General features: G+C 40.4%; 1 protein-coding gene across 2 annotated transcripts in view; it reads left to right on the plus strand.

The window, feature by feature from the left end:
* Window positions 1-17,735, plus strand: part of LOC122813438 — a 277,358-nt gene extending 259,623 nt beyond the window's left edge. For both annotated transcript variants that reach the window (XM_044085756.1, XM_044085762.1), the window contains one exon: window positions 17,485-17,735. In XM_044085756.1, the coding sequence (XP_043941691.1) occupies window positions 17,485-17,504 (20 nt within the window). In that variant the 3' untranslated portion in view covers window positions 17,505-17,735. The remainder of the gene's footprint in view (window positions 1-17,484) is intronic.
* The last annotated feature ends 9,507 nt before the right edge of the window (window positions 17,736-27,242 follow it).

A 27,242-nucleotide genomic window follows, 5' to 3' on the forward strand; every position in this document is an offset into this window, starting at 1 on the left:
TCTACTTACAGGGTAGTGCAACCTTTAGCTATGTCTACATCTATATATCTATTTATCTCTATATCTATACATATCTATATCTCTCTTTCTCTTTTTATGTCTGTCTAATCTCTCTCTCTCTCTCTATATATATATATATATATATATATATATATATGTGTGTGTGTGTGTGTGTGTGTATAACACACACACACACACACACACACACACACACACACACACACACACACACACACACACAGAAAGAGAGTGGGATACCTGCCTTGCTAGTCCACATGGACATTGGACGTGTTCAAGGGATATTCGTATTCCTTGTTTGCATGGACATGCCTTGCTCTCTCAGCCTGGACATCATACCCACTGTCACATGGTACCTGACATGCAGATCCATTGGCACAGTCACATGCTGTGGATGCTGCCACAGACCAGGAGGACATACAACAGGGAATATGAATTACATCATTTTGTCTGTACATTTCCCCACCATATACCTATGCATATGCCACCTCCATCTGACATACTACTGACCTTAGTGCATTAACACTGTTGTGTCCCATAGAGCATAGCAGCCCACTTTACAGCACATACTGATAACTGGCTTGCCAACAATTGCTAGCCTGCTTTTAGTAAGTCTCACTGACAACATGTACATGTTGAGCTACTATATGCTAACACTGTCCCAGTCTACATGGCAGATTTTCTCCTAGTCCCATACAACATACCCACAAGGCATACCCCACAGACACACGCACTTCAGGACCTTCTATATTCAACATCATTATCCTGCCAGTTTAAGCCTCCTCAGCCTTGGCCAATGGCATGCATCATCCAACAGGGACATTTGAGTTTCTATAGCTATATAGCAGTATCACCCTGTCACAAAAGCATGATTAGCAGCTGTTTAGCCCACCTGTAGCTACATGTCAGACTGATCAGACATCGTCAGGATGGTAATGAGTTTTTTGTTTGTCTCACACTCTTTTTATCTGTCTCTTCTCTTTCTGCCTATCTGTCTGAGTCTCTATCTGTCTCTGACTGTCATGGTCCTTTTCTTATTTTTTTCCATCCATTTATGTTACTTTTTGTGTAGTATCTTCCACAACTGTGCTTGTAGCATGGCAGTGGTCCTTTCTTTACCTTCAGCCCCATCTGTCTCCCACTGCTTCACTAGCTATCCCAATGTCTGCCTCTCTATCAAGTAATGGGGATCTTACAGCAGGAGGGAGCAACCAGGAACATCCCCAGTGGCTTCTGGCAGTCAATCACAGAGGGGAAGTGCTGTAGTTCCCCTCTAGGGATGCCACCTAGGGGGGGGGGGTCACAGTTCATCAGACAGTGGATGTCGGAGGGGGTAACATGAAAGTTCATGAACCATGGCTTGAGGCACACAGTAACCACCTGGAGGGTCATTACCTTTCCAACAGAGTTTCACTATTGCCAACCAAATACCTTCACACAATCTGAGGGAAGAGCCAGAGGGGAGGGCAGTCACAGTGTGGTTGTGTGACCTCTTTCTGGGTCTAGCTTATGCAGCACAGTAAGGAACTGGGTGTTCAACATTTCCTTCATTCTGGTGTTCTTCTTCCTTGTGTGTCACCTCCCTCTCCTGTCTGTTGTCCAGTCCTCTCCATTACCAGTTGTTCTCAGTGTATCTGTATGTTACTATATCCATTGTCAGCACCTTTCCTGTTTGTCTTTATCTGTGTTTTACATTTGTTCATGTGCCACAACTACTATACCTCTATCATCCATCTCCTGCCTTTCCCTTGCATCGTTCCCCAGCTACCCTTCTTAAAACATTCCTTTGCTTGCTCTTACCCTTTCTGAGGACCAGATGGCTTAGTGGTTAAGGTCTTCGCCTCCCATGCACAAGGTTCGATCCTGACCTCCGACCAATGCCTGTTTGGAGTTTGCATGTTCTCCCTATGTCTCTGTGAGGTTTCTCCCATATCCGAAAAACACGCTGAGTTTTTCCATCTCAAGCTCACCAATGAATGGAGCTGTGGGCAGAAGCACAGACTCTACATGGTGCCCTATAGGGGGAAGAGTTGTACAGACCAACCACTTTGGGCATCTACTGTGGTGCGCAGTATCCTCAAGATAGGAGAACACAGATCACAGACTGCATGCCATGGCAGGGCTAGCCACTCAATGGTGTAAAATATGGCTCTAAGTGATTCGGTCATGTTGACTAATGTTGCCAAAAATGGGCATGGGTAGTTACCGGTGATAAGTGGCTTGAGGACCCGGCCTACTTTCACCCACACCAGGGACCCTTGCTAATGGTGGGAGGGGTATATGTCCTCCTATTTGCCAGTGTGTGTCCACCATAAAGCCCAGCAGTCCTGAGCCAATAAGCTACTGGCTGGCCAGTGTCTAGTTGCCCAGCCTGGGTTATCTGGGATAGCTCTATTAAGTAAAAGCTGGACATAAAACCAACCAACCTGCCAAGCATGAACTGAGAATTGCTGCACTTATTGTAGGTTCACTGACAGGACGCAGCTTGGAAGTGGATGACATGATGATATGGAGGAGGCTGGACATCCTATGTATCCAAGAGATGAGATGGAAGGGCTGTGCAGTAAAGCCACTTGGCTTGGGATCCAGACTCTACTACTCAGGTGGGGGACAGGCTGGAAATGGTGTTGGAATTGTGGTGAGAGAAAGGCTTCAGAAGGCAGTGAGGGATATCATCAGAATTAATGACAGACTCATGGCAATCTGACTCCAGTGTAATGATAGGGCAGTATTCATAATCTCAGCATATGCTCCACAACAGGATTGTGATAGTGAGGAAAATAATGCACTCAGACAGCAGTTAAAGGACCTACTAGATAAAGCAGGACAACATGAATTGGTGATGATAATGGCTGACTTGAATCCACATATCAAGACAGACAGAACAGGATATGAGGACTGCCTAGGTCCACATGGGTGGGGTAACAGGAATAAAGAAGGAGAATCCATTCTGGACTTCTCTCTGGCAAATGGCTTGATAGTAGCCAACACATGATTCAGAAAGAGAGACAGTCACAAGATCACATATAAAAGTAGCCAACATGCAAATCAGGTAGACTTCCTCCTAGTAAGGAAAAAGGACTGGGGTAGAATCCATGATTGCAAAGTCATCCCCAGTGAAACAGTCAGCCCAGTGCATAAACCATTAGTTGCCACAATCAGCTGCAAGCAGTGGTCAGAAAAGGCTCTAAGGTCAACAGAGACCAGGCTGAAGACCTGAAAGTTGACTGGAGAGAAATTACAGCAGTTCAAGGAATTACTCAGGGCTCTAGCACCCCAAGAAGAGGAGGAAATAGGTGGAGTTGAAGAGGAGTGGCAGCGCCTATAAACAGCATGTGTTAGGACTACAGAAAAGATATGTGGCTGAGCCAGGTATGGAAATAAGGTACATAAGGAAAGCTGGTAGTGGAATGTAGAAGTCCAGGAAGTCATCAACAAAAGGAGTGCAGGAAGAAATGGGATATAGAAAAGACTGACCAGGCTAAAAAGGACTGCTGGTTGGCTAATAAAGAAGCTAAGAAAGAAGTTGCAATAGCAAAGAACCCTACCAACTTCTGGAAAGTGACTCAGTAAGGGGTACAAAGAAACTATATCAGGTTGCAGGGTAAAGACAGAAAATTAGAGAAGATAGTCAGACACCCTTCATAAGGGATGCCAGCAACAACCTGCTTACCAGTCCACAGGACATCAAAGGCAGATGGAAGGAGTATTTCCAGCAGCTTCTGAATGAAGAAAACTCCACAGAAGCTGTACTACCCCAGAAACAGCCTACAATTAGAGAAGAAGAGGAGCCCACCTTAAAAGAAGTAAGAACAGCACTAAGGAAGATGAAGTCAGGGAAAGCAGCAGGCTCAGATGAGGTGACAGCAGATATGCTAAAGATGCTGGGTGAGGTAGGGGAGAAATGGCACCTGAGGGTACTAATAGCAATGTGGAGAGAAAGGTGTATCCCAGATGACTGGAGAATAACCATACTTGTGCCAGTGTGTACAAAAACAAAGGGGACATCCACAACTGTGGGCAGTACAGAGGGATCAAACTCCTACCACACTGCATGAAAGTTCTGGAGAGAGGGATTGATAAACAGATACGCAAAGTAGTAGAATGTAAGATGGGAGATTTACAATTTGGATTCAGATCAGGATGCAGCACAATTGACCCAATGTTTGCATTGAGACAGATACTTGAGAAGAAGCTAGCAATGAGGACAGCCTCCAACTGGGCATTCCTAGACTTGGAGAAAGCATATGACAAGGTCACAAGAAAGGTAATCTGGGCAGTACTGCAGTGGTTTGAAGTCCCAGAAACATTAGTAGAATTAGTGCAGGCTATGTACAAGAACCTAGTGACTCAAGTACGAACAGTGTTCGGCCTCACAGACGGGTTCCCAGTGGGAGTGGGTGTACATTAGGTTCAGCTCTGAACCCACTGCTGTTCATACTGGTGATGGACTATATTAGCAAACAGGTTGGAGGGGACAGATCAACAAAACTGCTATATGCAGACAATGTAGCAGTACAGGCAGACTCTGAGCTAGAACTTCAGCAAAGGATAGGAGAATGGAATGCAAACCTGAAAGCACATGGGATGAAACTAAGCACAGATAAGATGGTGGTAATGGCAGAAAATTGGGGAAATCAGAAGAAGCCGAGAATAGAGATAGCAGGGAAGATAGTGGAACAGGTAAACAGCTTCAAGTATCTGGGGGGTGGTTGAGGAGAAGGGTAGTCTGAATGAAGAGGTCAAGGCTAGAATCAGAGGGGCTGCAGCCATCTGGCATAGAGTATCAGATGTAGTCTATGACAGAAGAATACCAAAGAAGCTGAAAAGCAAGGTGTACAAGACAGTGGCGCAACCAGTACTACTGTATGGTGCAGGAACCTGGGCAGTAAAGGCAGAACAGCTGAAGAAGCTAGAAGTGATGGAAATGAAGTGCCTGAGAAAGGTGGTAGGATGCACACTGTGGGACAGACGAAGAAATGAGGACATAAGAGCAGAAGCTAAAGTAGCTCCAATTGCAGAAAAGATCAAAGAGAACAGATTATGGTGGTTTGGGCACATGTGTAGAAAAGCAGAAGGCAATCTGGTGAGGAAGATTTGGGACAGACAGGAAGAAGGTAAGAGGAAGCAAGAACATCTAGCAAAGAGGTGGATGGATTGTGTGAAAGATCTGCGACAATCAGGCATGAGTACTGAAGAAGGCAGGAGTGTGGCACTGAATCAAGAGAGCTGGCGACAGTTAACATGATGCCCCAACAAAATGTAGAAAAAAATGGGAAAAAGAGGGCTGATAATGATGATGACCCTTTCTGACTTTCCTGTATTCATATTTCCTCCCAATTTGAATGAATAAAACTGATATTGCTGGGAGCAAGTTATTATAGTGCCCAGCCATTCTGTTAGCATCATTAAGTTGCAATTGTTCACACACTTACTTGTATACATGCTACATACTCACTACTGGTGTCTGTAGAATAGGTAGCTACAACCATGAAAAAAGCTCTCTCTCCCCACTGGCACTGTTATTTCTGTGAGTGGATTTCTTAATTAGTAAATGCTTGGGCCATACAATTCCTATTTGTTAATTGATAATTACCTTTAAGCCATACTGTGCTTCTCTCGATATCTATGCAGTAGCCCCTGTGCAATTGTGGAAGGCATTTTCTGCGTGTGCTCAAGATTGTGTGTGTGTGTGTGTGTGTGTGTGTGTGTGTGTGTGTGTGTGTGTGTTTGTGTTTATGGGGATGAAATTACAGTGACCAATAAGTAAATTGCTTAGTACACAGTTCTCTATGGATCAAAGTGGCTGATACTGGTGTTATTTCTTAAAGATAATCTGTCTTTACTCTGGCTTTTTAGGATTAATGTGTATTTGTGTGAAGCAAATTTTAATACTTTATTGTACTGCTGTTTGTGTGTAAAATAGTTGAAATACACTATGAATAAATTATTTTATCACAGTCACAATCAGAGGTGTACATAGTCAGCAAAGTGGCTATAATTGCTAGGTACCAGGGATCCCTGTTGATGAAAATGGCCTATCCATTTGCTCATTTGGTTTTGCAGTTCAGAATGAAAACAAATTGTACCTTTGGTTAATTTTCACCAACTATTTCGAGCCCCCACAGCCTCCAGGAAGCAGTCTGTCTTCTTGAAGTCCCAGATACTAGGCCTCAGCCTTTCCTTGATTCCAGTTCGGTAGTCTAGGTGATTCATCCATGTATATGCCCACAAGTTAGCTCTGACTGGTCTGTCACACTCCACACCATCTAGGTCTTTTAGTCAAGCTCTCCATCATTTATAACCTCCACATAAGGAACAAACTTTCTGTCCTGCTATTGTAAAGCATTAACAGCTAATCCATTGCTTATCAACTGGATAATGCATAGTTTTCCTGACTAATGCTGTGGAAACTTTGCTTTCTCAAGTCACATTTAAAAGCACATCCTCCTTTTTCAAACTCAACATGTCACAACTACCCCCCTCCCAGCACAAAAGCAGGGTTTTATGCTCATAATTATCTTGAAACACAACAGCATATTGAAAGGACTGGAGGATAGTGCTTACTGACACAAATTTATATTGTTATCAGTCTGCCTATTAAGCCCTTGAGGTGGGGAAGAATCAGTTACCAAACTGAAGTGCCTACCTAGCAAACAGTGTTTGAAGGAATAGAATGCCCACTTTATAGCTAAACACTGTATTTGTTGATGGAATATATTCTTCCCAGACTGCCTAACTTTCTGTTGATATAGTACACATGGTGTTCCTCACCTAGAATATCTTGGGATGATGTGACCCCAAACCTACCTATTACACATTTGTATATAAAGTAAAGGCTAACTCAGGTTCAAGATAAAGGATCTTTTTTAGTTCTTTAAATGATCTGGCTGCTTTATTAGACAATTGCACCTTGAAAGTAGTTTTCATTATTACAAGATCTGTGAAAGGACGGGCAATATTTATAAAATTAGACACAAACTTAATGTAGTAGCCAGTTAGTCAATGAAAAACCTTCATCTATCCATTAGAGGTGGGCACAGATATGTTTTTTTTGCCCCTAGTATTGTTTTTAAAACCCCTCTTCCTGTAAGGTATAAGTGCTTGACTTCCACCATATCAAGTTTACTTTTCTTAACATTTATAGTCATGTTCACCTTTGTTATGAATTCTAACACAAACTGCACTTTTGGGAAATGAGACGCCAAATCCTCCGAATGAAAGACCATATCACTCAGATATGCCACAGCATATCTGTAGTGACCCTTCAACATTTCATCCATCAGCCTCTGCAAGATGTCTAGATCTACATAAAGTACAAATGCTGTATGGAAGTATACAAAGGCTGTTTTTATCTTTGGTGGGGGTATAAGTGGCATACGTCAGTATCTCTTTGTCAAGTTCCATGTTGTCAAGTATCTGGCGTTTTCTAGATTTTAACCATCAATTCTTGGAAATGAGATAGTTATTAAGCTTTGAAGCACTATTCACTTCCTCAAAGCTGTCATGTTGCAAATATCTCTGCTCATTTCTTTGAGGAAGGCAAGGTACTGCAATTCAGCAGCATTTAACCTTCACTAATAATTATCCTTAAATTCAAAAATAAAATAACTTTTTTGTAACTGGAAAGCAAATTGGTGTTATTTTAGGGGGTCCAGTGTGTGTGCCTGCATGAGATGAAGTGGTCTAACTAGACTCCCCAGTTCTGCCAAGGATGGCTTTCATCTTTCAACCTATAGTGCTATTTTTTTGAGACAGCATTCACTTCATGTCTATCCCGATATGGAAAAATTGAGTGTGAATATTATCAAGGTAGCACTGTCAAATAGCAGGAGTTTAAACAGGCAACCATTTGAAATGCTAGGATTTGCTAGACTGAGTTCTGAAACACAGAGACTGAATGGCAGGAAAAATGGACATACATATATATTAAGTCTGAGATGGCCATTTCTCGGAATATTGTCTTTTTTCCAAAGTCTGGTAACCTCAGAGTCAGTTTATATATAAGTTTTAGGGAATGGCGGGCCTTTCCCCACATCAGGGGGTGCAGGGCAGCTTAGCACCCTGCAAAAAAGAAGTTTAAAGGATAAGAAAGTGGTTCATGATTTGCTCTTCTCTGATCTTTTTTTCAGCATGTTGGCATTCAACATTTCAAGTGCCAACATTTCAATAGGGAGCCATTTAAACAACAAGATTTCTCACCTTGAGGCCTTCTCTGCCCATGAAGATCTCAGCATTTGTGTAATTATAGAGACTGACATCAGAGTAATTATAGCGCTTTCGCTGTTCCAGCATATTGCACCTGTTTCATATCCACCAGCAACAGTGAAGGAGTATCTATATTTTTAACTCCATCATCTGTTGCCAGGTTTTGCATGATACAACTGGTTGAAGTCCTAGTTACACTCAATAAAATTAATTATCACATTATAGCTGATTATAGAACTCCAATCTATGACAACTTCAGAGCATGCAGAATACTTTAGCTTCTTATGGGCGACTTACCTATTCACACATAAACTGTCAAACCTATACTACCAGCAACAATATGCCCAGCGATTACTTCACATAATAAATGGAAATACACTTGACCAAGTTGCCCCATTGCCCACCAGAGGTGTTATTCTTCTCAATTCTTTCTCAATGTTTCCTATTTACACAAGCCCACTTATTACCTCCCTTCCTTGTCAAGTCTGATCTTTCCTTGAAAACCTGCTTTGCCGCTCCTAATAATTCAGAGATTACTTCAAAACCAATTATGTATGATTTACTGAGCTTATTGAGAATTACAGATGGTATAGTTTTCCAACAAACCATATACCTGAGGCTGCGATATAGTGAGCCATCTATACCAGTCTGACATAAGCATAATGGGAAATTTAAAAACTAAATCCATATAGTGGCAGTATCACATCAACATAGGGCATAAGAAAAAATAAAAAGTTCCTGGCTTCTCTAAAAGATTAAGTCGCACAAACTTACCCTTAAGAAATGCAAGATCAGCTATGGATATCAGGTTGCAACTTATTCAAAAGACTTCAGTTATGTTAGGAAACTTAGAAGTAGCCAACGATTCCAGACTGAGCTTATCTAAAGTGGTAACTCCTTCTCTGACCCTGAGGATATTGCTAATATTCTTGTGAACAACCTCTCTTCCAACTTTACCCTGCCCATCCTCCCATCTACCCCCAATTACTTCACCCTGCCTGTCTTCCCATCTAACCCCATTACTTCACCCTGCCCAGCTTCCCATCTACCCCCATTATTTCACCCTGCCCATCTTCCCATCTATCTCTCATTACTTCACCCTGCCCATCCTCCCATCTACCCCTATTACTTCACCCTGCCCAGTCTCCCATCGACCCACATTAATTCACCCTGCCCAGTGTCCCATCTACTCCCATTACATCACCCTGCCCAGCCTACCATCTGCCCTCATTACTTCACCCTGCCCAGCCTCCCATCTAGCCCCCATTACTTCACCCTGCTCATCCTCCCATCAACCCATTCTTCCTCACACATCACTTTCTGAAAATACTTTAGGCCAAGTCATTTCAGTACTTTCTAAAATTAAAAATATCAGTTTCTTGGATCCTGAAAATAGTCTTGCATGTTTGCTGCAAAGTATTGCATTCTTTTTCTTAATACCCCTTCATTATCTTTTCAACCTGAGTCTCTCCACTGGTTACACCCCCAATGTGTAAAGAACAGGTATTGTGGTCCCTTTCATAAAGACGGTCCCTGCACTAGTCCTGGAAATTACAAGTCTACTACTCTCACTAATATTATTTGCAAGGCTTTGGAATGTATTGCAACTGAACTAATTAACAATGATATAGTTTAACTTATATCCCTGAATACATACCAGTCTGGCTTTTTTTAAAAGGCAAGTCTTGCCTACTCTTCCTGGTTGAGTTCTTTGAAAGGATTACTGATACCATAGATAAGGGGCAAAAAGTCCATGCTGCCTGCCTGAACCTAGACAAGGACTTCAACACTATTCTCCATGCCTGAAGTATTGATAAATTCTACCAACTCAATATTAACCCGTACATAGTTTACTGGATAGGTAACTGGCTATCTCATAAAACCCATATTGCTAAGCCTAGGCTATTTGCTGTAGACAGAAAAGCATTACCAGTAGTGTTCAACATGGCTCTGCCCTGGTTCTCTCCTTTTAATGCATATAGTTCTCTTGCGAGAAAGTTCATATCAAAGTATTATGGATAATCAAGTTTGCTGATGACTGCAAATTGGCAACGGTTAAAAATCCAATTTTTCTACTCAAATTCTCCAACAATGGCCAGTCTAAACATATGCTTGATGTGCTAATTGTGGTCTTTTCCCTCAGTGCCAAAAGAATGCAGCATAGCTTCCTTTGTTAAATATAGCATCACTACTATGTACGCTGTACGTAACATTCCATTTACATGTGACACAGTAATCAGGGACTTGGGTACGTACATTGATAATAGACTCTTCTTTGACCTCCATGTGTCTGTGGTGGTTAGAAAATCCTAGTAACACTAAAAACTTATCCTCTGTGGTATTTCTTCAATGCCCAGATGAGTTATAGTGCCACTTTATTTCTCCTTTATTAGGCCTGTCACTGAACATAATGCCCCATTTTGATTGCACCTCACTACAAATCTAAAACAACTCAAGACATTTCCTCACCAAGAAGATCTCAGGTTTCAGTACCATTAGTTACTCTGATAGACTAAAACTTGCCCTGTCCCTCTACTCAGTGTCAGACAGACTCTTGAGAGGTGATCTTATCTTAGGTTTCCATGCTATGAATGACTTGCCACTGTTTGAATTCTTTCACTTAACTAGAATCAATATTAAATAACATGCCCAATCAAGATATCTAAACCTATACTACTGCATCAACAACATCAGACTGCATGACGGGGGGGTATATTCTTATATTCTTATATTCTGATCTTTTCCCCATTTTTGCTGCAGGTTCCCTTTGTATATCAAGCTGAGTACTTCCATAGTCACCTTTAAAACCACTCTGGATGCCTGGATGGGTGATAAATTTTCAGCTGGGATATGTGGGGAAAACATACTTAATGAGGGCATTATTAGTCTCCCAACAGTACTGGCTGATACATCTGAGCTTCAAAATGATAACTTATTGGTTCATAGGTTGGTACTATGCTATCGGTCCTAGGGCCTATATTAGCCTAGCCATAACAATTTCCTGGCTATTTCTTCCCATAAGCTTAGTAAAACCCTATGAACCTAAGAATCTGCTGCTTGTGTCAGCTTTAGCACTATCTGGCTGCTCCACTCTCACTTTGTGACTCTTGCATCACTTCCTAGTTTAAGCATCTTTTGAACTTTTTCTCTTACTGCTTTGTGATTCTGGTATTCTGCATGATCTTAAACTAACCTTCATTCCAGGTTATATTCTAACAGTTTAGTTCCACAAGCATTCATGAAAACACTCCCCCTTTCCTTAAGAGAACTTTCACTTCCTGCTTTTGTCCTCTTCACAAGGATTCCTCTAACTGCATTTCAGGTGGAGGTATAGACTGTATAAAATTCAGCTTGCAGGCTCACTGCAGAATTCTATACTTCTTTCCATGTCTTTAATACATTAATATGGTAGATCTGATCTGTCTTTCTTTCTTGTTTATCTAACATCTTTGTTCACTGCATTTGTTCTTACAATCACCTCAAATAGCCCTTACCACTTAACCAAAAAAGTTGTTTTCAGTGGAAGGCGTGAACACTAATACCTTATATCCTTGGTTAAATGATCTTAAGTCAGGCATTGTCTTTATAAACTCTGTTGCATCTCCTGGGTGCCATGCTTGGGCTTCTTCACTAAAGCCATAACCATCTTTAATCTCTCCTGCAAGCTGATCTAGGCTTTTAATCACACTTTTAAATGGTGTGCTCATTTGTTCAACATATTCTTGGCAATATCGGGCAGTCCTCTTGGATGCCTGCTGTGTAACAATTCGTATGGTATAAGCCTCCATAGGTTCATAGGTAGGTACTAGGCTATTGGCCCAAGGGCCTGTGTAAGCCTAGTCAACAAGGTTCCTTGGCTTTCGCCACCCAAGAAAATTATTCTCCTGTGCCCCTGTCGATCAGAGCCACAGAAGTGATCCCTGGGGTGAATTTCCTTTTTCCCATCCACTCATCAAGATTCTTCTTGAAGAGTGCTAATGAGAAACTCTGCTTGACATAGATAGGTAGCTTCTTCCAGAAGTCTCTGGGACAGGAATCTATCCCTACAGCATGTTCTGTTTATTGTAGTGACAAGGTTTAGGCCCCTAGAGCGTGTATCTTAGATGGATTGGGATTTCTTTAGGTGTAGCATGTCCAACAGTTCTGGGTTTGACATAGCTTTGTATGTTAGGCAGAAATCACCTCGGGGTAGGCGATATGCTACAGATTAAAGCTGGAGTTTTTTGAGACGGTCAGCATAGGGCATCTGTTTGAGTCCCATAATCCTCTTTGTGGGGTACTTCTGTGGCCTTTCCAGCTGCTGCAGATGTCTTGTGAGGTATATTCCAAAAGGGGCATTGTACTCTATAATGGGTCTAATGAGAGCCGAGTAGAGGGGAACAACGACCTCTCTTTTTCCTGGATGAGAACCCTTTCATGATGAGGTGTGCCACATAGAAGGATTTCCTGACTACTGTGGCAATGTAATTATCAAAGGAGAGACTACTGTCTACCTGAGTCCCAAGGTCTCTTATCACACCTTCGGCATTAAGTGGACTGCCGCTTATGTGGTAGTTCATTGGTACAGAGTAATTACCAAAGAGGATGACAATGCACTTTTTGGCATTGAGCTTGAGGCCTTGGCTCTGACACCAAGCATCTGTCTCAGTGAGACCCTTCTGTAGGATGTCCACATCATTTGGGGACTTGACTATGGCACCTGTGTTAGCCCATACTTCAGAGAAGTAGATACCAAACAGGAGATGATCCAGGACTGAACCCTGTGGTACTCCACTTGTCACTGGTTTGAAGTCAGATTTGGAGTCTGTAATTTTTACAGTTTGGGTTCTGTCAGTGAGTCAGTTGGCAACCCATCTTGTGACGTATGGATTTATACCCAGTTTAGTGAGTTTATCTATAATTCCAGAATGGGGGATGGTGTTGAAAGCCTTGCCGAGGTCAAGATAGGCTGTGTGAACTGCCTTACCCTTGTCTACAGCTTTGGTGACTGTTTCAAAGAAGTCAGTCAGGTTCAGAAGGCATGATCTGCCCTTCATAAACCTGAAGTGGGTGAGGTCCAGAGTTTGGAGGTTACCAATGTCTTTGTTTATGAGTCCAATGATGATATGTTCCATGGCCTTGCAGACCAGGCTCATCAGGCTAATAGGGCAATAATTCCCAGGGTCCATGGTGGCGCCCCCTCTATGGAGTGGTATAACTGTTGCTGTGTGCCATTCAATGGATACAAAGCCTGACGTGAGGCTATGATTGAACATGGTGCTTAGGTGAGGGGCCAGTTTGTTTTGAAGTTCGTGTAGAATGCAGCCAGGGATGTTGTCCAGTCCCATGGATCCTGTGTTCTTGGTTTTAGAGAGTGCAGTTTTTACCTGTGCAGTTGTGATTGCAGGGGCTCTGTATTCTTCCAGAATATGTATGGGCCCTTTAGGGGGTGAGAGGGGTGTAAAGTTAGCACTGAACCTGTCAGCCAGGATGTTGGCGATATCAGTTGGTTCTGTAATTTTAGTGCCATTGTGCTGTAACTCAGGGCAGATCTGGATGTTACCATTGAGATTCTTGCCATAACTATAGAATGCTTTGTGGTTGTACTGAGAATCAGAGGCAATCTTGTTTTTGTAGCTAGCTTTGGAGGATTTTATGAGGGATCTCAGCCTCTTACTGAGGCTGACCAGAGAGCTCCTCCACTCATGGGATTTTACTCTCTTTTGCAACAGTTTCTTCCTTCTATTGTAGAGTTTGTATATAGCAGGGGACCACCAGATTGGCTTTTTTTTTTGGAGGATAGCGTCTTGGTTCTGTTAGGGATAGCATGATCCATGCACTCGTGTAAGTGCTTATAGAGTGCATTTGTGTAGGATTCAGCAGTCATAATTGCATTGTCCATCTGCATGGTTGTCGTGAAGTTCGCCATTTCTGTCTTAAGAAGCATGAAGTTAGCTTTGGAGAAATTTTTACAGTGGTTTTCTTAATGGGGGTGGGGGGGGTGTGGATATCTATGGTGATTAGCTTATGGTCGATCTTACTAGCAAGGAGTTGACTTCAGATGTGGAACACCAGTCACTCATGTTAGTAATGACTAGGTCTAGGATATTGTTGCCCCAGTAGGGATGTGGATAAGTTGATCCAGGGCATTGGAGTTTATGAATTCTAGAAAGCGTTGAGCAAAGGAGTTAGTACATGAGTAGTTTTCCCAGTTAATGGTGGGGTAGTTGAAATCACCCATTATTAGGGTGTTTGGTTGAACCCTAATATTTTCCAGTATATCAAGAAAAGAGGAGTGGGAATCCTAGGGCATGGTGGGGAATCTGTATTTGGACTGCAGTTTTGCCCAGAGTTAGTTGCACTTTGATTATTTCGGATGCATTATGTTGGGCAACTAGCCTGGAGGTGTGGATATCCTTAATGAATATGGACACACCTCTGCCTTTTGTGTTCCAATCCAGGTTAGATGGCCAAAAGGTATGGTATGAGTTATAGCCTGGTAATGCAGGGGTGCTCTCTGGAGCCTTAAACCAGGTTTCAGTCACTGCACAGATGTCGATGTTCTCCATTTTAAGTGCGAGTGAGTGCATTTTGAGGTTTAGACTTCTAGCATTCAGTAGCATTACCCTCAGTTTTTGCTTGCCTGTTTCTGTTATGGTGGTGAGTTTTTCATTTGTACCTTGCCTAAAAAAGGCACTATAGGGATGGCATGAGCCTTAGCCAATATCCAGAATCCTAGGGGCAACAGGTGCAGGCCATCTCTGGCAAAGCATCGTGGCTTGTCGACTATGTCGTCCCAAGCAGACAGATACTGGATCCTCTTAGAATGACACCAGAAGCTTAGCCAATTGTTGAAGTCAATCATTTTGTCCTTGTACTGCTGTATAATTCTGGGCAAAGGTAGGATCCTACTCGGGGCTAGGCTCATACCTGGCTGGACTACAAGATCGGAGAACTCTTCCATTAAAGACTGTGGTGCCATTCTTATAGCAAAAAAAAGAAGTAGGGCAACCATCGATCCCAGCTGCTTCAGTCAGTGCCAGTAGCTTTCCTTAGCATGCATTACAGTGTTTTAGTAAACCTTTCCAGTAATCCATCAGTTTGTATTTAGGAATCAGATGTCTTCAACTGCATAACATAAAAGTACTAGTATAACTGATGCAATACCCTTGACATAAGGGCGTATCTTGGTTGGGAAGTATTTCTTTAAGAGGACAATACCCATTATGCAGTATAACAGCACCAGTACCTGGCAATGGATGTAACATTAGATTTAATGAATGGTAATGCTTCTGAATCTGTCATTGCATAGTTGATTATTACCAGCATGTACTGATACCTATTGCTAGAGTTTACTGGCAGTCATACAATGTCCATTGCAATAAGTTCATTTAGTACTTCGATGACAGGCATTGGTATCCAGGAACTTTTATATCAAGGATGGGGTGCAGTTTTTTCACATTCTGGACAAGATATACAGAAGTTTTCTCTTTTTTCATTATGGTCAAAAAGTAAAATTTGGCTAGTACTCTAGCCTTAGTTTGGTCCATCCCCAGTTGACACCCCAATATTTGAATGTGTGCTAGCTTCATTATTAGTATCCTATAACCTCTAAGAACTAACAATTGATGTAGGAAATTATTTCCTTTCTTTGCTTACTCTATATAAAAGATCATCTTTTAAATGAAAATATGGGTAAGAAGTAATAATCAGTATCTTCCCCTATAGCCTTGGCTCTTAGTACTCTTAAAAGATCATCCTCACAATGTGCTTTTTTAAAGTTTATGTGGTTTACCTACAAGGTCACTGAAGCAGGGTTACTTTCTTCAGTAACTTATCTCGGTGAGAAAGATGTTATTTTAGCCCCAAAAAACAGTGGTACTGCTATTTTGTCTATGTATTACCCTGCCAAGGATACTTCTAGAACAAAATAACCTACTTTACCATCACCAGAATTGTGCAAACCTTTTAAGTGCTTTCTTTTCTTTTAGATTGTTTTCTCTCTATCCTAGTGTGAGTGAAGACCACAGTCTCACTTTATTTTCCCTCTCTGTGTTACCCTTCCTTGGTAAAAGGTACCTCTGAAATTTAGCTTCATTGTTTCTTCTGGGAATAGGTGAAGGGTCAGCAGTATTGCACAAACAGAAGAGAATAAAGCTTTGTAGGGTATATTTTAGTGACTTAAACTGATATTTGAAAACTGCCTTGTCATTTAGGAATAAACTCAAATATTAAATCAGCTTTGACTGACTGGCACTAAAAGTGTTGGATCAGTTGGATCTGCTTCATGCTTATCAAATGTGATAAAAGTAACATCACATGGCACAGTGACATCTCTCTCTCAGCCTGATGAAGGCATGGGCCTCCTTGCAACTGACTATATATATATATATATATATATATATATATATATATATATATATACATCAATCTGCAACTACTGGACTGCATACATATTTGATGACATTATCAGTTCCAAACATACTGAAAGTTTTCAACCATGAGGAAAACAAGACTAGGTTGACATCTCTACTCAAATTATCAGAAGCATTTCAGAAAGCAGTGGGTATGGAAATCAAACCAGAAGTGGACAAAACACATGTGAAAACAGAAAGTTTCAAAAATAAGCATGGCCAGAACAGGAGGAAATAAAACTTAAATCTTACAGTTATAGTGACAAGTATTCAAAACTGTTAGAACATGTTAATTATGATTTGATGTACATATAGTTAAAGAGTTGAAATTAATCCAAAAGAGAAAACATTAATAACAGTATAGGAAAGTGGACTATGTACAAGTTGGATTACAAAATCTATAAAAAATAAGAGATAGAGAAAAATGTAACTTCTATAGTGCATACCTAGAAACCATTGCAGAGAATCAGATAAACAAAGCATAAAATGTGACGTTATCAAACATTTTCATATTACTGTTATTATTCAGTTATTATTCAGTATTCCCTGAGCATTTGCCGTGGTGCAAAAAAAAAAAAAGGTTAGCATAATTCATTTAAGAAAATATCATATAAAAAAAGATCATATTATTAAAAACGTTAACAAAACAAAATTATATAAAAATGTCTAGGACTCCAATATTAGAAATATCCATTGTCAAAATTACATGAATCCTTACAGATGGTCAAAAAATCAAGAAGCTTTATTTAATGTTACCCATTCAAACCTGCTTTGTATTATGAAAATGCATAGAAGATGGCATGCATGTTAATAATTGGAATTATCAAGAACTTCTACTAATACATGTATATTTTTATTCATTTAGGAATGCAAGTTCAGAATTGATCCTCTGATCCTGGAAATGGAAGCCATGTCAATATGAAAAGTCAAATATTCTTTCTGAAGGAGTAATTACTGGCTGCAAAATAAAATGTGCTTTGTTCTTAAGCAATTGCTGGCTGCTGTCTGCTGCATAAAATCTGCTTTGTTCTTATTAAGTCTAATTACAGGAATTTCTGGAACTATGTAATGGCAGAAAAATAAGGAAAGAAAAATAAAGTCTGCATTTCTATTTTATACATTTTACTCCCTGAATTGTTTTTTTAATTCGATTTGCAATACATATTTTCTAAATAGAGTAACATGAATATTTATTTATTTATTTGCATTTGTTTACTGGGGTGGTCCACTGAGCCATATTAAACCCTTTTTCAGAGGAGGCCTGGGGAAAAAAGCTCCACGTACAATAAATACACTTAGTATATACAAATATTAAAAAAAAAAAATGCAACAAGGACGATTCATAAGTTTATATAACACCTTAATTTTCCATGTAATGTATGTACAAATCGACAACATACACATAGTTTAAATAATTTAATTTACATTGCACATCTTTACTCTGGCTCATTTTCTGCCTCATACTCCTGTTAAATGCCACCTTTCTCTTAAATTTTTGAACCACATACTGTTCCCATAGTGTAATTTTCCAAGTCCGTTACAGTATTTCAACATTTGTAACTTTCCTTAGATGTTTCTCCCTCTATCCTTCTGCAGCTTCCTTCTACATCCATCCCACAATAAATAACAATGCTGTCCTACCCCTCTCTTACATACATGACCCTTACTCTCCTCCCAAAAAAGATACAAAAGCCAATCATCATCTACTTCTTTATTGTAAGTTTTCTTACAAATTACCATAATTATAGCTCATCTGTCACATGCAGTTGTGCATCATCACCATGTCTTTCAACTGTCCAGATTTTCACAGAATTTCCAGATTTTTGCTTCATATTTTTGGTCTGTCCTCATAAAATCTGTGCTTTTTTCTGGCAAATCATTGAGAACTGAAGTCACTAAATAATGGCAGACTTTTGAGTTTCAGACTTCAAACCCTTCAGTGAAATGTATACTAATGTAAAATTTGTTATTCTAGCAACTTTCTAAGTTTATAAGAGCAATATTATAACCTGTCCTTATTTTTCAGCCTTTGTCCCCGTTAGTTTTTGCCTTGTCCCTATTTCTTGCATTGAGGTTGAGTGGTATGATCTCTACTGCATGTACATTCTCTGTCTTTCTTTTCCAACATCTCCAGCATTTAGTCATTTCCACTAACCATCTTCTTCTAACCTTCTTGAGGTTGTGTACCATCTATGATGTTATTTCAAATCAACATCATCCTTTACTGGCCCAGATATACTTAACCATCTACTCCTTATTCAAACTTTTTGTCATTTCATCTCTGTTCAGTACCTCTCCCATTCTCTCCTCCCACCTTTTATTTAACTTCTCTATACCTTATTACTTCTGTCCTGCATTCCTGTAGATCATACCTATTCATCATTTCTTCACCTGGCAACAATCATCCTTAGTTAAAATACTTACCTATCTGCATACTTCTTCTCTTATATTCATCTTTGATTTGTTCATTACACCACAACAAATTGCAGTTTTGTAAGTAAACTTAACTACAACAGTAGATGTTCAAATGATTACTGCTGCAGTAGTCTATGCTATATGGGTTATATCCTGCTAGTTTCCAAAGTTTTAGGGTAGCTTTCACACAACCAGTCTATTAGTCAGTTTGAGCTGAGGTGACTAAAAGTCAGACTTTGGTGCCAAGCCCTTCAGAGCTTTCATGCCAACAGTGAGAGGTATGTTAAAGCCTTGTGAAGGACAATGCTAGGAAAATAGTACTAAATGTCCACACCATAACATAAAAAAAATTACAAAAATAAGGGGGATGGATGGAGGCAGTGGCTACTGCAGCAGTGGTCATTCAAACATATACTGTTACTGGTAAGTTTACTTACACAGCTGTACTATGGATGGTGGTAGAGAGGTGGTGGTGTTATGGGTCTGTGACTGTGCCCTCTCCATCCTGTGGTGGCAAAGCAGTAATACACATATCAATACTGCACATATTCATAATTTTTAATTAAAACAAATCACTGTTTTCAAACAACTTGTATATATCGACAAACCAAGTAACCAAAAGGGAGGACGAGCAGCCGTGTTCACTCGAACAACACTACTTTATTGAACTGGAATACAATGTACACATTAACCACAGTTAAGCGTGTTCATCCCTTCTTAGGGACGTCTTCAGAACAAATTCATTCCATCTACCCAGCATTCAAATACAGCCATCAATTAAATAATAAACTAACACTAACACTAATTAATGTCCATCAAATTATATTCTACTAATCAATTTTCTTATAAAAGACCATTCAAATAAAAAACATTTTCATGAACATTTTTACACAAAGGTGGCAAACATTTAAACTTGTAATGAAACATTTTAAGAATGTCTTACAATTTATAAATTATATTACATTATATAAATATATACGTGATGTGAAAAATAGCACTTAAAATAGCATATTACCCCAAAGCATGATTCAATTTTGAAACACAATTTAAATTCACCATTTCATTTATACCTGGGAACCAAGTGGCATCCAGAGATAATTGCCATTTCAGCTCACACACATCCAAAAATTCATTCAGTACCCTCCCTTGTTGGTCAGCTCTTATTTGCTGTATTATTAAAAACCTAAATGAATGACTTGCATGTTCTAAAAGGTGCCTACTTAATGCATTTGTATCCTTTGTGTAAAAATGTTCATGAAAATGTTTTTTATTTGAATGGTCTTTTCTAAGAAAATTGGTCAGTAGAATATTATTTGATGGGCATTAATTAGTATTAGTGTTAATTTATTATTTAATTGATGGCTGTATTTTAATAATGTGTAGATGGAATGAATTTGTTCTGAAGAAGTCCCTAAGAAGGGATGAAAGTGGTTAATTTGTACATTGTATTCCAGTTTAATAAAGTAGTGTTGTTTGAGTGAACCCAGCTGCTCGTCCTCCCTTTAAATCATTGTTCTCCCCCATCAATAAATGAATGGGAGAATATATTGCAAGCAGTACATAGGGATGACTGGTGAGTTGCTAGATAGAGGTGCACAGAGGTTAAGTACTTCCCTATATGGTGTCATACAGATCAGAATATGGAGTAGTGTGTCATTAGCTTCAGGACCAGTGTATAGACTTCTTAACCTTACTTGGTCTTAATTGGGTTAAATGTATAAAAACATGCTTTTCTGAAGCTGTGCACCAATAAGAAAGTGTGTTTTCCTATTTTATTTGCCTTATAGAATCATAGGTTCATAGGATGATACTAGGCTATTGGCCTGGAGGCCCTTATAAGCCTAGCCAAGAATTTTGCCCATGTTCCCACAAAGTCAGCATCTGTTTCCCCTAGCCAGCAGGGACACAGGTGGGATCCCAGGGGTATATTTTCTGTTTCCCATCCAGTCATCCAGGTTCCTCTTAAAGAGGGATAGTGAGGTACCCTGCTTGACATGGAGAGGGAGTCTATTCCACAGATGGGGGAGTGTTTGGGACACAAATCTATCCCGCCAACAAGTTCTGTTAATGTCACAGGCCAGGTTGAGGTTTTGCATGCAGGTTGCATGAGAGGAGTTTGACTTACAAATATGCAACTCCATCAAGGCTAGGTCTGAGATGGCCTTGTATTTCTGACACAGGTCACCTCTGATGAAGAGTCACCTTATGATTTTCCTGCCTTTGACCATTTCCCTCTTCAGAGGAGTTAACTTTTTATTTCATTTAATTAACTAGCAGTGCACTTGGTTTCTGTTTTTTTTTTCCTTTTCCTTTCTTGACTCTTTAGCTTTAGCTAGTATGTTGTTTTAATTTTCTGACAATGTTAAATTTATAGTATGTTAAATTGGTGCTTCTTATCAAGACATTTTACAATGTCTCAGCATATTCATTAACATAGTTAGTAACATCCAGTATATAGTTATCAATGCGGGTTTCAGTTTTTTAAATACTATATGTGATTTCATGGAATATTTCACAACGTATGTTTTTTTCACTTATTGAAAATCATAAATAAAATAAAGTATGCAAAAAAATAAATAAATAAATAAAAACAAATCCCAGTTCTCACTAACCATGTAATTTCTGTCTCAAGACACTCAAACATTTGTGCTGACTCAGTCTATGAAATGCTGTTTCACTATAGATCTAAGTGGACACTAAGATATCAATATAAATATAATATTTCTGCATATTGTATTAGAATACACATGCAGAAATGTTGTAGCAGTTAGACATCAGCTGTCAGTATAGTTTACCATCATTATGTACCCTTTTATTTGATGCTATGAAGTAGTATATAAACTCCTTATGGTTCAAGATTATGCACAAAAATCTTATGGGGTAGTACCACTACAAACAGTAAATTCAAAGTCCATATAAAAACAACTAGGGATTGTGAAATCCCTCCTCTGGGCCAGTAATTAAGGAGCCTCAATCCTCATCGCTGACACTGGTGGGGAACGTTCACTTAGAACAAAAATAGATACAAACAGTATTTTCAGATGCAGCTGTCTGCACCAAGCACAATTTCCCTTAAGAGCACACAGGGAGCACACTGCAAACCTGGGACTGGCTTCCTCTTCAGGCCCCAAATAAGAAAACACCTTTCTCTCTGTAGAAATCAGTGCTGTGTCACTGTTCCAACTAACTGACACACACACACACACACACACACACACACACACACACAATGTGAGACTTGATTTTCACACATACACACTCATGGGAAAGGCTGGCACAGATATACCTGCTATGCCACTTCCACCCAGACTATAAGGCAGATTCACTGCCACCAGCCAGCTATGTTAAGGCTCTCACCAGGGTACCCAATTACTCTTAGTAAAATTAATACTGAGATAAATGGTAGTGTTAACTAATCAGTAAGACTTTCACTAGCGTGATGCTACAGTGCCACTAAATAAATGCAAGTACTCTCAAGGGTTAAGATATTTTCTAAAATGTCAGCCACAATAAAAGGTGTAGATATACTAAATGATAAAAAAAACTTGAGAATACAAAGTATCTATTTACAATAAACACCAGAATTTCAATTCACAGGAAATATAAAAAATAACACAGGTGGAAAGAATCAGTCAAATACAGAAAAACAATACTTTTAGCTAATTTCACTAAATTTTTCTAACTGACTAAACAATTACTGTTCCCCAGTTAAGGTATTATTAAAGCAAGGTAACATGAAGTGGGTGAGCGGTCTTCTTAGTTCCAAAACAGAGTGCTGTGTGTTAAATTGCTCACTAGTATCCAAATACAATTTCAGTGCTGGCTACAGAATGACATCACATCTAATAACCCGATTCTGTGGTTCCCACACTACTCCTCACTTGAAACTTAAGCCAGATCTGGCACAGATGTGCCAAAATACATACCTAGAACTTTGCTAAGGCTTATTACAGCATCTGGAACTTGTAAAACAATTCCATCCCTCCCACTCTTCCTGCAGCGACTAACCACCATTCCCTGCAACCTCGGGGGAGAAATTAGTACTCTAGTAATATAAGTAGGATATGCGACATTGTTAAAATAAATTGGCCCATCCTACTGATGGACCCAGAGGTGTGCAACGCAGTGGGCACACAACCCCACTTCACTTTCAAGAACAGCAAGTTCTTGAAATGCAGATTATGTTATAAACAAACACAGGTCCCTTTTCCTGTTTCAGAATGTAAGGGCACATTTACTTGTAGATCTTGCGGAATTTTCAAATATGTATGGTCTTCAAGTGTTATAATACACCCTAGAACACTGTGTCAACTGGAATGTATTTTCTTTTTATGTTGATTGTCTGACTAAGAATATTGTCTACCTGGCAAAATGCTGCTCATGTGACTGTTTCTATATTGGAAAGTGTAACAGAACTTTAAAAGAAAGGGTGATGGAACATTTAAATGACATTTGTAATTTAAACTTGACTAATGTATTAGCTAAACATGTACAAGAAGCATGTGATTCACATTGTTTTAAGTTTTTGGTTTTACAAATTGTTTATGCAAGTGCAAGGGAGGGTGATCTGACAAACAACACTGAATATGCAGAACTAAGATGGATTATTGACTTTAGAGCTAACATGCCCCCTGGGTTAAACAGTGCTGTTTCTTTAAAACCAGCACTGAAGAAGAAAAGCTTACTACACTAATTATCTAATTGGCTTTATTTGTGATTGGTTTAAGTGCTGTATTTAAAACTTGTATCCTTTTGTTTGTAGTATGGTCCAAAGAAGTGGATGACCGCAAAAGCGCTTAGCATTTTTTGTTTTAATAAAGAGTTTTGTATTCCTCAGCCTCTGGATATCTTCTTGTTACATAGAAATTAGTTCACCACTAAGGACAATAAGAGCAGGATCCCAGCTCAGACACTGCATCTCTGGCTGCATTCAATCCTGTGAAATAAAATCTTCATGGCCTAAACCAGGTTACTTAATTTCAGGCTATTTTCTTAAGGTTAGCTGGGCTGAGCTTAACCCCTTCCTTTCCAGCATCCTCTGTTAACATATATATGTTTCATCAGTTACAATACAGTCTGACATACATGTATATTTTGTTTCTGACCAGCAGGACTCACTGTTGATACATTTTTAACACAAGCATCTGTACAAATCAGTTTGATATTCAAATAACATAATATTCTTTACAAAACTCCAGCTAGCTATGCTGGGATATGTTATATATGCACTGAGCTACTCGCTCTGGCATAGCTGGCACTACCACACATCATCACACCTCTCCCCCCTTTGAAGATTCAAGCTAGTTTTTCAAGTGACCCTGGAAAAATGTTTTTTGAGAGAAATGAGCCTGTTTGAGAATACATTAACCCATAGTCTGTCTAGAGACCCCATTTGCATTGACATTGCTGAACTCATTATGTTGCTGCACTGTCATGTCATACCTGCAATCCTAGGCTCCAACTTAATAAACTGGCATTTTGCTGGCTGGCTCAATGTAGCCATGTTAAGGGTGTGTGGTCTGTAACCACAATGATTTTCCTTCCATACAGATAGGGATGAAGTTTTTGCAGTGCCCATACTATGGATAGACATTCTTTTTCTACAGCTGCATCACATTCCTCCCTATGTTGGAGTCTATGGCTGAGATATACAACAGGGTGCTCTTATCCCTCTGAGAAAACCAAGCTGAGTACAGCTCCCACCCCATGGCTTGAAGCATCCACCTGCACAACAAATTATTTGCTGTAATCTGGACTGGCTAGCACAGGGGGTCCTCCCAAAGCCCCTTTAAGCTTTTGGAATGTCTGCTCACAGGCTGGGGTCCACAATAGCTTATGTGTCCTGTTTTTCCTTGTCAGGTCTGTGGGGGGAGCAGCTATTGTACTATAATTGGGAGCAAACTTTCTATAGTACCAGCTGTCCCCAAAAAATGCCCTCACCTGTTTTTTGGTAACAGGGGCAGGCCATACCTGAATAGCTTCCACTTTGGCAGGTTTTGGCCTGATCTTACCACTCCCCACCCTATGTCCCAGGTAGCAGACCTCTGCCATACCCATCTGACACTTACTGGGCTTAATGATCAAGCCTGCCCATTGCAGCTTGCCCTGGACCTCCCACATATGCTGAAAAATGCTCTTGCAAGGAATGAACGTAGATGGCAATATCATCCTGGTAAGCAAGGACATAATCTCCATCTGCTGCTAGGATATGATCTACCAGCCTCTGGAATGTTGTTGGATCATTTTTCATCCCAAAGGGCATCTTCGTGAACTCGTATAAACTGAAAGGAGTCGCAAAGTCTGACCTGTCTCTAACAGTTGGAGTCAAGGGCACATGCCAGTAGCCCTTGGTCAGATCAATAGTGGTCATGTACTTAGCCCCACCCAGCTGCTCTAAGGCTTCATCTGTCCTAGGCATGGGGTAAGCATCTGACTCTGTGTGACTGTTTAGTTTTCTGTAGCCCACACAGAACCTGGTGCTGCCATCCTTCCTTATTACCAGCATCAGTGGGGAGACCCAGGGACTGCTGGACTCCTGGATGACTCCCAGTTCCAGCATTTCCTGTGTCTCTTCCCTTAGTGTCTATCTGACTCACTCAGGCACCCTGTAAGGGGCCTGCTTGATAGATCTTTGGGGTCCTGTGTCCACATGGTGCTAGACCAGGTGGGTTCACTCAGGTTTCTCAATGAACATATCCCCAAACTCCTGTAACACTACTAGGATTTCTTGAACCTGGGTAAGGGGGTAGCCACTGGGACACTGCTACCCCTTCCACTGAGCTGTCAGCCCGAGCCTCACTGAGGAGATCAGTCATCAGATCCACCTCAGACTCTTCCTGCCACCCACTGCAAATGCTTATCACAAGGGTCTCCCTATCATGGTAAGGCTTCATTATGTTAACATGGTACAGTTTGTGCCCTTGCCTTTTACCTAGCAGTTCTACCATGTAGTTAACATCACTGACCTTCCTTATCACTTTGAAGAGTTTTTCTCAAGCTGCCTGCAGCTTACTGTGTCTGATAGAAATGAGCACCATAACCTGCTGTCCCACAACATACTCTTGGGCTCAAGCATTCCAGTCATACCAGACCTTTATCTGCTGTTGGACTCCTGCCAGGTTCTCCTGGGCCAAACCCATGAGCTCCCTAAGCATTGTCTTTACGTTTTGGACATATACCACAACAAAATCCTTGTGGGATTCACACTCATGTTTCCACTCATCATGAATCAAATCTAAAGGAGCCCTCACCCTATGCCTATACAGCAACTCAAAGGGCGAAAAACCTGTGGATTACTGGGCTACCTGTCTGTATGCAAACAGCAGATGGGGAAAATATTTGTCCTACTCTCTGTTAAACTGGTCTGCAAATGCTCATAACATGGTCATTAGTGTAGAGTTTAACCTCTCCACAAGATCATTAGTCTGGGGGTGGTAGGGGGTGGTCTTGAGGTGCTTCACCCCCACAGTGCTTCTACAGACAAGCCAGCAGGTCTAACATGAAATTGGCATCTCTGTTGGTCAGTATTTCTCTCGGGAAGCCTACCTTGCTGAAAATATCTAACAAAACATTTGCAACCTTCTCTGCCTCGATAGAGGCAGAGACACGGCCTCATGGTATCTATTAGCATAATCTACTACCACTAGGATGTTTTTCTTCCCTCTGGAACTTGGGGTATTCAGCAGTCCCACAATATCCATAGCTACCATCTGAAATTACTTCTCAATCACAGGCAAAGGCATCAAAGGATCTTTAACCTTGTCTCCTGCCTTGACTACTTTTTGGCACTGCTCATAGGTCCTGCAGAAATCCAAGGCTAATAAATGTTCTGCATAATACATCTCCTGGTATGCTTTATGCCCATATGACCTGCAAAAGGAATGGTGTGGGCTATGGCTAGAAGTGCCAGATGATAGGCCCTAGGCACTACCAACTGCTGTATTACCTCACCCTCTAGCCCACCCTCAGGGGTCCACTCTCTGTACAATAGCCCTTTGTTCCAATATACAAACCCCTCTTTTTCTTGAGAATCAGGTGTCTCCTTAGCTACCTCACTCAAGCCTTGTAATGTAGGGTCTAAGAACTGAGTCTGTCTCAACTCTACCTTTGTGACCCTTCCCAGCTTCCCTTCCACAGAAAGTCTTGTATCTTCCGACAGTGGTGCCTAAATGTCAGCCTTGTTACTATGACTCAACAATCAGCAAGACT

This window comes from Protopterus annectens, chromosome 1.part1, assembly GCF_019279795.1.
Source record: "Protopterus annectens isolate FY-2018-M chromosome 1.part1, PAN1.0, whole genome shotgun sequence".
Classification (NCBI taxonomy): Eukaryota; Metazoa; Chordata; order Ceratodontiformes; family Protopteridae; genus Protopterus; species Protopterus annectens.